Raw genomic sequence first — 13133 nt, 5'->3', positions numbered from 1 at the left:
TGTGGCCGCTACCCGATATTCCCCCTGGGGGTGGTGCTCAGCAGGAGATTCTCATGGGGAAGGAGAACCCCATTGAGAGTAGTCATCAGCTTGGGGAAAACGCATTATCCTTTCCCCCCTCCCACCTTCCCCTCTAAACCCATCCTTCACTACATTACCCAAGACACCCATGTGTTACTGCAATGCATCCCTGTTTAACAACTACTGGGACTAGGCAGAGGATGCAAGGAATGATGAACACCAATGCGAGTGGCATCACGCATTCTAGCTTTTGCAGGGACCCGATTGACCCAGCCTCATTCAAGGGCAGAGAGGCAGCGGGAGAATTACTACTTTGTTCTTGGTCCAGCGTAGACCACGAGAGGGTGCAGGTATGCAGAGACCGGCCGAAAAGGGCATAGAGAGGTGTGAGGGGTCGAAAATGAGAGGCGGGCACAAGGTTATGTTATTCTCAAAATCAGACATTTTGTTAAACAAAAATGGGATGGAAAACACCTCTAACCCTATTCTACAGAGGAATGTCCCTGCTTCAAAACTAAAAATAAGGATCTGTCTGCGTTAAGTCGTCAGTAACTTAAAAAGCTGTCCTTGTGTCCAAACATTCTGATTTGACCCTCACACTAAAAACAAAACATCAAAGGGTGTAAGGAAATGTCTTTGACTTGATATAAGCAAAATCACAATCAAAATATAAGGATGACTCCAATCAAAAATAACTTCCAAGGGAAGATCCTTGGATCCAGAGGGTGATTCCCTGCCCCTTGGATTCTAGTTAGGATGACAAAAGTGTCTCTTTATCCAACAGTTCTTTTTGAGTCTTTATACTGGACTCAAGAAGTTCTTGTTCAAATAATGAATTCCATAACAGTCTTCCTTTAACTTGGTCAAACAATAACTTCCAAGACAGTCTCCCTTCACCTTTATCAAGCAATAGTTCCATATCAGCTTTTCTTTAACTTGGTTAATCAATACATTCCAAGACAGTCTTTCTTTCAGTCTTTTGGTAACATTTTCAGATTGCCTGGTATACCCCCCTGCCAGGAATCCTTCTATGGGCTCTTCAGATCGCCTGGAATACACCCTGCCTGGTATCTTCCAACAATAGCTTCATTTTTATACAAATGTCCTATGCAACTTCTGGTGCCAGGTTTTTCAGCTTGCCAGGACCAGATCCCCTGGAATACTCCCTGCCAGTTATCTTCCCACAGCGTTGAAACTGTGAGAGGAGCGCCTGCTACCTTTTTTTTGAAATATACAACTTTAGGTGCCTGGTATTCCCGCTTGCCAGGACTTTTTATTTCACTGTTCATTTATCACAGTAGCATATTTCCTGAAGTGCTTGCCATATTTGCCTATTGTAACACTTGCTTCAGTTTTCCCCCACTTTGGCATTTCATACACCTATATTTGCTTGTGGTTTTCTGTTGTACTTCATCTCGCCAGCATTCAAATATTCTGCTTGTCGAATATTTGAAATGGGATTGGACTTTATCTGCATTCAACCACTTTGGTATGTTATCCATATTCGCAACCACGGAACATTCAGTCATTTGTCATACGTATGCCGGTACGCACCGGGGTCTGCAAAAACCTTGGGCAGACTCACAGGTCATGCACAGTGCCCACGACTCTTAGCGTGCCTTTGCAACAAAGCCTCTTCACTGGGTTGGCTTACCACATGATGCATATATTCCCCAGTCTTTCCTGCAGCTCTGCGGTCACTTGCCCGCTTCCCTCTGTGGCATGGACCAGAGCATGCTGGCTCCCGGCACGACTGCACCTCCAGGAACTGCACCGCAGCTCCCAGTTCTTGTGCCCGCTGCACCTCTCTGTCTCTCGCCACGCCGGTAGGTGAGCCTCATGTTCTGAGCTGCTGCTATGCTTCGGACATCCTCTTTCTTGCTGTTTTCTCCTGCACAAGACTTTTTCCAGACTTGGCCTATTTCTGCAACAGCTCCTTTGCCACTGGAACCTTCCCCTCTGCCCTTAAGCAGAAGCTTAAAGAAGCTCTCTGCCGGTCCTTCCTCTGCTGCTATTGCCCGATCTCCATCATTCCTTTCCTGTGTAAATTCTTGGAAAAACTGCACACTGAATCTGTTTGTCTCCACGCCCACCAGTTTGGCTTCAGAGCTGCCAGAAGTACGAAGATTGCTCTCCTGGACATCTGTGAAGACCTGCTCTCTAACCTTGATTCTAACCTTTCTTCTGTCCTCATTCTCCTCAATCTTTCTTCTGCTTTTGTTACGGTCAACCATGCCATCCGGCTCAATCGCCTCCTTGATAACCTGGGTATCACCGATCAGGCCCTGGCCTGGCTGACCTCCTTTCTCACTGACAGACCATCTCGGGTCCAACTGGGGTCTTTCCTCTCTTCTATCTCTCTCTCTACTTGTGGTGTTCCCCAGGGGTCTAACCTTTCTCCCTGGCTTTTCAACCAGTACCTGGCTCCTCTTGCCCACCGCATTGCTGCTTTCTGCACCAAATTTCAGTGTTATGCAGATGATACCCAGCTTTCTTTCAGGCTCCCTTCAGCCGCCTCTTCTCCTTCTCTCATTCTAGATTGTCTGGCCGCAATTCAAGAACGACTCCACCCTCTCCTTCTCTCCTCACATCTCTGGCGTCTCTAAGAAGTCAAACTATCAGTGCACCTCTTCAGAGGTATTCTTCCTTTCCTCACTTTCCCCCAGAAGGTCACTGTCTCCAGGCCTCTGGTTCTCTCTAGGCTGGACTATTGCAACAGCCTCTTTCTAAATCGGATCTATGTGATTTTTCCGTCGTGTAAAAGTCAGCGACGGAAATGTTTGCATGAGAAATGTACACACCACAAAAGGTTCATACATTTCCCATTGAAACATAATTTTAAAAACCCTACAAAACCCACATCCCCACGCACACCCTACTTACCTTTAAAAACACTCTGTGTCCCCGCTGTGCCAGTTCCCTTTCACTTCCGTGATCGGGAACCGGCGCCGCAGAGTCCTTTTTCTTTATTTCTTTTTATTTTCTGGGCAGCTGCAGGTGTTTCCCCCCACAACCCCGGCTCACTATACTGTGTAGTATAGTGAGCGGGGTGTTGCAGGGGACACCCCTGCATCACCCCCGTTTTTTTTGTTTTCCTCTGGGGTGCTGCGGGTGTGTCCCCCGCAACACCCCGCTCACTATACTGTACTCTTTGACCTTTACAACTCATCCAGAACAGGACCGCGAGACTTGTCCTTGGCCTCAAGCCCAGGGATCGTATCTCTCCAGCTCTGAAATGTCTTCATGGTTCCCCGTGGCTCAAAGAATCAACTTAAAGACCCTTTGCATCGTCTACAACACCTTCTGGGGCCTGGGACCGCCGAACCTCAATTGTTCTCTTCCAAAACATCTTCCTTCTCGAGCACTTCACTCATCCACCTCCAACTCTCTGAGGGTCTGACGCTTCTCCAAGCAGAGAGTTGGGGGTAGATCTCTATCCTCATTTTTTCTTTTTGGAAAACACTTATGTGGATTGCGCTTCAGGCAAAATAATATATCCGTCACACCAGCAAGTTTACTTTTTAAGTAATATTTATTTTTTGCATTAATAGCATGCAATATCCTTTTTTCCAAACATTAATTCACAAACTGATAGTTTTTTTGCCTCTGAACACGTGTTTCCCCACGTCTTATGCTCGTGGTTCATCAGGAGAGATGCTAAATAAAGAAAGAATATGAAAGAAAGTAAGAAAAAAAATGAATGAGTTACTTTTAAAATTATTTTAATAATTAAGTAGTGGTGGTGTGTTGTGAGCAACTCTGATTATATTAGCCTATTAGTTGTACTCGCCTAAGTTCCTTATTGAGTAAATATATCTCTGATTAATAATTCATCTTTCATTTTGTCTCTCTCATTTTTGAGTTCTTTTATTAGTAAATTTCTGTAAACAATGAGAGAGGGTGACATCAGTTTAACCTGACTCTTTGTATCATTTTTCAAACTTCATTCGAATGCCCTCTTTAGAGCAGTCACATTTATTGTAAAGGTAGAGCTACTGTGAAGCTCTCCCCCAAAGTTCCAGGATACTAAAGTTTAAAAAGCTGTTCACACCTAAAGTTATCTCAAAGAAATTAAATTAAATTGAATTACCTTTTATTTTTTCTCGGTACGATTGCCTCCAGTCCGCCATAGTCCGCGCTACCTTTCAGTGCTATTTTCTATCCTTTATAAAGGCCGCGATCGCGTGACGTCACGTTACGCGATGACGTCACACGTCACGCTTTTACATCAGGCGGCTATTTTGTTTCTCTATTTCTGCCATGGAACCATAGTGATTCCTTTTTATAACGTTTGTCTAGTTCGAATGTATCCTAAATATGGATCCTTTTTTTTGGGTAGTATCAAACGGATCCATTATTTCAGATCAAAGTAAAAAACAAGGGAAAGCCAGGTAAGAAAAGGATCAATAGAGCAAATTTGAGAAGAGACTTATTTCCAATTATAACCATAAGGTAAAAGCCATTTTTTAGGAAAAAATTAAAAATAAGCACTTTTACTGCAATTCAACACATATTTTCATAAAACATGATCAAAAGAAGATATATCAAAACATGATAGTGCTTGAAACTTATTGGATACATTTTGGACAGCCTTGCATTCTATTTTCATAATTCAGCTTTCTATAGCCAATAGGCCATCTCATGTTCCGAATTCAGGCCAGAGTGACATGTGTCCAGAATACAAATCCATTTGGCTTCTCTTCTTCTTAGCTGGAGCTCTCTATGTCCACCTCTTTCCATTGTGTCGACTCCTTCAATGCCTAAAAATGTAATTTCTTTTATTTCAGATATTTCATGATCTTGATTATAGTGCACTGCCATGGGGTATCTGATATCATTATTCTTAATGGCTCTTAGATGTTCTTGAAGTGTGATTTTCAATGTTCTGATAGTGCTTCTCACATATCTTTTTTTGCAAATGCATGTAATCGCATAAATCACATATTTTGTGTTACAATTAATGTATTGTTTTATTTTTTGATATCTTCCATTTGGTCGTCTTATTTCTTTAGTTCCATCCTCCATTTGATTACAAATTGCACAATTCCCACAGCTGTAGGTTCCTATCGGTGCCGGCACTTTAAGAAATTGACTGAGAGTCTCTGTATTTTCTTCTTTGAGATGACTTGGGCTGATTTTTTGCTTCAATGTTGGAGCTCTTCGTTAGATGATCTTTGGTTTGGCTTCTATATTGTGTTTAATAGTATTGTCGCTTTGCAGGATATTCCAATGTTTTTTCAGAAGCTTCTTTAGAATGTATTCCTCACTATTATAAGTAGTTCTAAAGTCTACCTTTGATTCTTTGTTTTTCAATTTTGGTTTATCTTTCAGCAATTCAGTTCTGGGGATTTTTTCAGCTCGTTTTATAGCTCTTTCAACTTCTTCAGTTTTGTAGCCTCTTGTTATAAACTTTTCTTTGAGAGATAAGACATGTTATTCATATTTTTCTTTAGAGCTGCAATTCCGTTTTATTCTTAGAAGGTATGTTTTGAATTCTATGGTTCACATGGTTACTTTCTGCATGTAAAACTTTGTTTACCGCTGTCGGTTTTATATACAGGTCAGTCAAGATTTTGTCTCCATCTGTATAAATTTGTAAATCCAAACATTCTATGCTCTCTGAGCTTATCTCTATCCTCGGATGGGGCCTCCCTCTTGAACAGCCTCCCTACCTCTCTCAAACTTGAACAGAACCACCTCTGGTTTGGAAGCAACTTCCGCTTTCTCTCTTCTTCTCCCCTGCTGATGTCCCCACTGCTTCATGCACTGGTCACCTGGCTACCCTCTGAACTTGGGCCCAGGCTACTGCATGTCCAGTTGCACTTTACACTGCCTACTGCCTCCCCTAGCACTTGTGGTCTCTATCTGCAACCCTACAGTCCCTTCTCTCTCCACTTATGAGCCACCCGTTGGCTGCACTTTTTGATTTAAATATCCTACGCGCCTTATGCTGACTAAAACAACTAGCCTGTACGTTAGGCTTCAGGCTTCTCCTGATCTGCATAGACGACTTCCTCCACTTCCTTGTCTCAATACTTGATGTATTTCAGGAACTGAAGTTCATAGCTGTTATTGGGCTTCTTGGATGTTGTTCGAAAGTCTCACAAAAAGCCACATCAAAACAAGTAGATGTTATACATGAATTATGAATGGCTGAGTCATACTTAGGGGTTTGACTAGAGGGATTCAGAGAAAAGGTTTTCTGACCTTTTCTATAGGAGGGAACTTTAATGGCTTATTCTCGCTTAAAAGACTTAGGTATTAGTCAGAGGAAAGGGAAAAATACTGCGTCTTACCCAATGGAGTCACCAACTCCCCCAGTCACTGTCTCCTCCCATATGATCCCCCCCCATATACCCACCCCCAGGGTTAGGACCAGGTAGCGGCTGCCGTCCCCTGGGCACATGGGAGGAGGTCAACAGAGGGAAATCAGTGATGACTCCACTGTATTCATCACAGAGGAGAACAGCGTGTCTCACGGAGTACTACACTCGGAGAAGCCTCGCCAACCGTGAAGCAGACCGAATCAGACGCTGGCCGCCTGCTGTGGAGCAGCAAGAGTGCAGGGAGACGGGCGCCGAGCAGCAGAAGAAGCACAGAGAGACTGCCGAAAGCCCTGGAAGATCTCCAAGCAATTAGAGAGGGATGACCCAGACACTACAGGTAACCTGGTAGCTGATCCCAAGGTTGGGGAGACCCAGAGGGAGCATGAGGCGAGAAACAAGAGACATGAGTACCACGTAAAGGGGGTCTGGGACCCATTTTTCAAAAGCAAAGAGCAAATTACAGAAAACACGAGCTTTGCCTATTTAAGCCCCAACATCCACAGGCCTTGGCTGCAGAGTAAACCAAGGCTGTGGGGTACATAGAATGAGAACTATTAAAACATAAAACTGAAGGGGGTCTGGAATCCATACTGGGGGGACACAAACGAGAGCAGAAGCTTTGTGGATGCAAGAAAGTATCACAGACCTTGGCAGGGGAGTGAACCAGGGTTATGTTCGAGAGGAGAAGAGAGTTGGCAAGTGAAGGGGGTCTGGCACCCACAAGAGGGACGAATACCCCAAAGCATAGATATGAAGCTTGTATATCAAAAGGACACCCAAAGACCTTGCCAGGAGAGTAAACCAAGTGTGTGGGTGAAAGAGAAGAACGAGTACCCTCCTTGGCAGGAGAGTTAACCAAGGAAGGGGTGCTAAGGAAGGGGCATGTGTCCCCACCAGACAAGGCACAGATACAGTGGAAAGACCCCAGGGAAAGTGATCCATACCCTTGGGTCATTGTGGAACTATTACTTGTTTTCATATGCTGGAAAAGCTCTGGAGAAAGGGAGACAACCCTTGAGTCTTGTGAAACGTTTGCTTGATTTTCTACACATTTTAGAACTTTTATGTTTGGCTGACAAGATCGGGCTGTATGTCGGCATTGCAGAGACATTTTCCCCTTGCACATTATACCTAGTTTAGCTTGTGTAGGACAGACTAGGTTTTGGATACAGGACGGCAAACGTTACTTTGGACATTCTGACGCAGACCGCTTCACTAGTTAGTTTTGTTGCGGCAAGGAAACCCATCTTGGAGATAGGGCTAGTTAGGTTTTCCTCCAACAGGCCCATTTTACTTTATAATGTTTTTGCCAATCAAAATGCCACCCTTATATCCGTCTCTTACTCCTAGACCCTCACCCTTCCTAAAGCAGACTACCAGAGTTCAGCCTGGTAATCTTCTGCAGGCCTGAAGCAGCTGTTAGCCAGAAAGTTGTTATTTAGGCAGAAAACCTACCAATAGACCAGCTGTTTTTTTTCCAGAACTCTGCATCTTCAAAGGGAAATTAGTTAAGGGATTGGTGGAATTCTAAGCTCACCGGGCTTAATGAACTTGGAATGTAAGAGCGGGAAGCCTTTCTTGGTTTCTCCTGGTTCAGTCTTTCAGCCTCTATTGGAATGTTTCTGTGAGGGTGTAGTAGCCTGAGCTTTTTTATTTGAATGTAAAATGATGCAGGTACATCTGCAACTCAAGGAAGAACAGCTATTGTCTCTTGTTCTCACCTCAAACCACTTGTGAGCTACACCGACCTAGACAGATCTTGAACCGCGTCGTGACTTGGACCCAGTCAAACTGCTCACCAATCCAACACTAAATCGCCACTCCCAAAATCTTATGGGTATCAAAGCTGAGGAGCCCAAAGAACAAGCCTAAAAAGTATTTCTCGTTGTTCTGTCCCTCTTGCTTGCCTTAAAGAGACAAAGTGACATTTAAGACACCGCTCCTTACATATTAAAGGACATCTTCCTTTAACTTGAAGCTTTGCTGCTGAAATTGCCTGTCTGCCCCAGTCTGCATTCTCTGTGTCTTCCCTTACAGGGGTGAGTCATTAGTTTCTTTTATTAGCTGTGTGCATTTTTAAAGAACTTGGATTGATGAGTTATCATGGTACTGCAGTATTATTGTTGTTTGGACTGGTAGCCTGCCCGCTTCCTGCGCTACAGCAGGAGGCGAAGGATTTGAACAATTCATGTTCTTCCTGTTTCACATTTATGATTACGATTACAGCTGCTTTTGCAGTACCGGGGCCAGGGTAGGATTTACAAGCACTACTCCTCCCTATACTCCTGCATAGCAGTAGAGATTTTGCATACTGCCTGAACCTGCAACAGCACATTTGGGCTTTAAAAGAAGAATTACTGTGCTGCCCATGAACAACTATTTGGAATGGTGGGCAGGAACTGTAATGTTACAGCTCACACAGTATATCCCACTTTCACACCCAAACAAAGGAATTTGGGAGGTGGCTTTTGGCTGCATGCTATTATTTCTCTCGCTTAACCCCATTTACACACGCCGCCTCAGACACTTTCTCCTGCACTGTCCTGCAAACCAAGACATTTGGGACACTTCTTTGCCCATATTCTGCTAGAAAAAGCTGGTTTTTGTAAGTAAAACGTGACAAGAAGAGCTCTGCTTCACCCTTGGATGATGGCCTGAATTAGCAGAGCGAAAAGCAGAATGTTTTTGCGTGTCACCATAGAAGTTAAGGTACATAAAGGAATATGCACGTTAAGAAAAAAGACAACAAAAATGATCGCAACTGAAGACACTGGAACAATTATATACCCTTTATTTACTTAAGTAATATTTAACATGCCAATAAAATACAATGTATCGTATTGTACATTGCCCGAGTTATATGGAAATCTTTACCACATAATCCCACAGCTAACAGTATAGAACGTTTAAGGGCACTTGCACCATATCTCAAAATAAGAACAATTTTTAGGAAGTATATGCCTGACTGAATCCTCCCGCCCATAACCCACCTATGAAGCCGAGCCATTGTGGAAATCCATGTTACTGTGAATACTGGATTTTTAACGTGTTTCGGTTTTCTTTTTTTAAATTACAGGCTCCCCTGTTAAACCAAGCATTTCCTCAAGACCTCGGAAAGTGACCCAGCCTGAATTCCAGGAGCTGCCGGAGAGTGAAGCAAGCCAGGGAGCCAGTAATCCCACCCCAAGTGTGTACATGTTATTGAACAGTCTTGCCTCTGCCACTCCTCATTTTTCAGTTTTTGTTCTCCTATGTCGTTGAATTGGATGAATGTACGTCTGAATCCACTGATCTTTTTCCGCTCTGCTCCATAGACTCCGGAAAGTTAGGTTCCTCGGATTGACTTATGCCATCAGGTCTCACAACATCTGGACTCTGGGAAAGTCCCATGTTTGCTTGGGCCTCTTGCTAAGGAGCCCAGGAGTTGCAGGGGGCTTTTGGGCAACATAGAATGGCTCAGATGTTGAATGTTTATGTGAACCTTTAGATGGGAAATCTGGGATTGAAATGGTGGGGAATGATGTGGCACTTGGAGGTTAGATTTGTTTCTTCCGGCTTGCCTTCTGACCGCACAAGGTTGTGAGTCGGACTCTACAACCACATTATAGTCCTGTACCAGCATGATTGCTCGTAATGCATCCTGACTGTAGTAGTTTATCTGGGAGCGGAATGGGGACTCGGACTGATGGAAGGCAAGTCCCCTTATTCAAACTCCTATTCATTCAAAGAGAGACCTGTAGACAATCGTCTGAGGGGATTAGGAAGTGTTTCAAGCAACAGCACCCAAGGGAAGCATAGAATCTATATCCCTAGGGACATAGTCCAGCCATATGAGGCGGGGGAAGACATATTTGATTGATTTTCTTTCATTTGTATTCCTGTGTCCAGAATAAATAAAGGAACCCATTTGATATAATGTAAATTTGAATTTCAAAGTGGTCGGTTAAGGCAGTCTTTCTCGACTGGTCTGCAGGTGGTAGAAAAGGTTGAAGTATTAGGCCTGAGGGATCAGGTTTATTTTAACTCTCCTATAACCTTTTCAGGAAGTGGGTGGAAAAGTATTGATCCGAGGGGCCGGTTACAAGACCACCACCTTTACACAAGCTCATATTTGTGGCTTCTGTAGCTGCCAGTTTGGCAACGAAGACAGGTGGACTCCTGTGGGATGCACTCAGGCCATGCAAAATGGAACTAATGCTGCAGAGCAGAGGCACCCAGGCCTGTTGAGAGAGCACCACTACTCCACTGTGCCAGCCTCTCTTTTAAAGGAAGTACCTTTGAGTACTTTACATGAGACACATTCCTTGTGGATGTGCCGTGGCGTTGCACTTATTTGTTCAAGCCAGAGAGCTTGTGACTGCTATGGCACCATCACATGTTTATTTAGCTCTTGCTTGTAGCCTAGAAAGTCCTGGTTGGCCTTACACCAGCAACTACTAGGAGTAACATCTGCATTATCTCTTTCTTGTTTGGACGGTGTATAAAGGAACATTAGGACACATCTAGAAAACATTTAACGCATAATGGATCATATGTGAAGGACATTTTGCATCTCTTGTGGAGCTTAGACTTTTATCTTGGCGTATATTAGCTCCTCTGTCGCTCCTGCTTACTTGGTGATGCCGGAGGCCCAAGAGCTGCTTTTAGCTCCAGCCATTAAATCTTTATCTAGATCCCTGGTATATGAACTGAGGAAATAAGTGGTGTAGACAGACTGTATTGTGCTGCAAAAGGGGTGTTTTAATGTGTTTTATTGGCAAGGTTGTTTGAGAGCAAGCACTAGCTAAGGGGGACAAGTGCTAATTCACTGTGCATGTGGAATAGGATGCTACAGCCCTTCTGTCGCATATTAAAGAAGGTGTTTAACCCATCAAGGAAGAAGAATTGTGGTGGAGGATCTGAACCAGTAGAATTGGCAACAAAGAAAGAGCATAGCTTTCACCGGATCAGACTGTTAAAAATTCTCTGTAAGTGATTGAGGAGTTTTTAATGTTCCTTATTACGTTGAGGGTGCCATTTGGTGAATTCACATAGTATAGAAGATAGAAGCTAAATGCCTTCTTCGAGGGGATTGGGTCCTCCGACGTATTCCATATCTATGACAGTAATCGCCACAGCTGTGCTGCTTCAGAAAATCTTTCTGCGTCCTGCGTCGATGACGTTAATACGCTGTCCTCGAGGGCCTCCGTCGAGCCGACGTCACCGGATGTTATAAGTAGAACGCACAACGCCCGTAGCCTCAGTTCCATTTTTTCCGCAAACGTGTTCGCTTCGGAGATCTCGGCGCGCCTCGATTCTACTGAATCCTGTTCTTTCGGTTCTTCGAACCTGTTTCTTCATTGCTATATGTATGATGTCTTCGGCTTGTTCCACCCCGCGCTCCTGGTTTAAGAAGTGTCAGGTGTGCGGGTCCAAGATGTCGCTGACGGATACGCACAACACTTGCCTCAGGTGCCTCGGGGAGGACCATTGTCGCTGACGGATACGCACAACACTTGCCTCAGGTGCCTCGGGGAGGACCATGATACGAACGACTGTGTCGACTGCCAATCGCTCACATCGGAGGCCTTGCGGGAGCGTAAGAAGAAGCTGTCGGTCGGTAAGGTGGCCAAGCCCCGGAAGTCACTTTCCACTGGTCTTTCGACAGACGATTCGAGGGGCGACTCTCCCCATCGTTGTCGTAAGTCCGGGGGATCTCGGTCTGGGAGTCGGTCCTGCCATTCCTCTGCCTCGTCGAGGCACTCTAGGAAGCGCCGTCACAGGTCGCCTTCCCCGTCCTCTTCCGAGGACTCCGCCCGTCAGCGGGTTGCTTGTCCCAACAAGCATTCCACTCCTGAGGAATGGGATTCCTTCCGAAAGGAGATGTTGGTGATTTTTCAATCGCAGGGCTGAGGACGCCGGTTGTGGCCGCACTAGAGACACTGCTCGTCCGCCTTCGGGCTCGAGCAGTCGTCGCGACCACCGGGCACCTTCGAGGCCCCGGTTGGACAACGATGATCGCTCTAGACATGCCTGTTGCAGGTCCTGGGCCTCGACGCCATCGAGACCGTGAGATTCTGTGAAGTCTTCGAGGAAGACATCGACGCCAGCGGCGCCGAGGTCGTCGACGGACTCTCTCGAGGCCCCGCCTCCGAGGAAGTCGACGCCAGCGGCGCCCAGGCTTTCGAGAGACACGCTTGGGACTCCACCCTCAAGGCCTGTGTCGTGTCGGCACTGCGCTCTACGTCAACTCCTTTCGAGGTGGCCTTGTCGGAGGTACCCCGTGGCACAGTGGCACCCCCCAGAAAGGTGCTAGCCAAGGCTAAACATGTCTTTGTGCCTTTTTATGTGCCCTCGTTCCAGCCTCTGGATTATATTTCTGAGGGTTCTGAGGTTCCTGCATTGGTTCCCGATGACATTGTTTCTGGTCACAGTCAACTTGAGGACCTGCGTCAGTCGCTGCACAATGCCAGTGGTCTAGACTTCTCTCGAGGTGGAGTTTGGTAGGCCGGAGCCTGGCACGAATGCCGAACCCTCATACCGGCGCCTCATGTCGAGGGTCACAGAATACCTGGGGTGGTCTGCCCCCCCTGGGGATTTTCAGCAGGATGACCTGACTGATATCTTGGACCAAGGTCCTCCAACTGACCCGGTGCTGCCATTCCATATGGCCTTGCAGAGAAGGGTGGCTGCGGCTTGGTCTTCTCCAGAGAGTCTCCTGGCAGTGAGCAAGTCCTTGCCGAAGAAATATCGCCCAGCCAGTGGCGACCCCTGCTACTTGACCACACACCCTACTCCGGAGAGTTT

General features: G+C 45.5%; 1 protein-coding gene across 3 annotated transcripts in view; it reads left to right on the top strand.

Annotated features, from left to right (window-relative positions):
* Positions 1–13133, top strand: part of LOC138452993 (zinc finger protein 691-like) — a 195544-nt gene that overhangs the window by 159867 nt on the left and 22544 nt on the right. For all 3 annotated transcript variants that reach the window (XM_069605390.1, XM_069605391.1, XM_069605392.1), the window contains one exon: positions 9424–9534. In XM_069605390.1, coding sequence (XP_069461491.1) covers positions 9424–9534 — 111 coding nt within the window. The remainder of the gene's footprint in view (positions 1–9423; positions 9535–13133) is intronic.

The sequence above is a fragment of the Ambystoma mexicanum genome, chromosome 4p, assembly GCF_040938575.1.
Source record: "Ambystoma mexicanum isolate Mex_15411 chromosome 4p, UKY_AmexF1_1, whole genome shotgun sequence".
NCBI classification, from domain to species: domain Eukaryota; kingdom Metazoa; phylum Chordata; class Amphibia; order Caudata; family Ambystomatidae; genus Ambystoma; species Ambystoma mexicanum.
The sequence above is the reverse complement of the archived record's forward strand: the minus strand, read 5'-3'. Positions and strand labels throughout refer to the sequence as shown.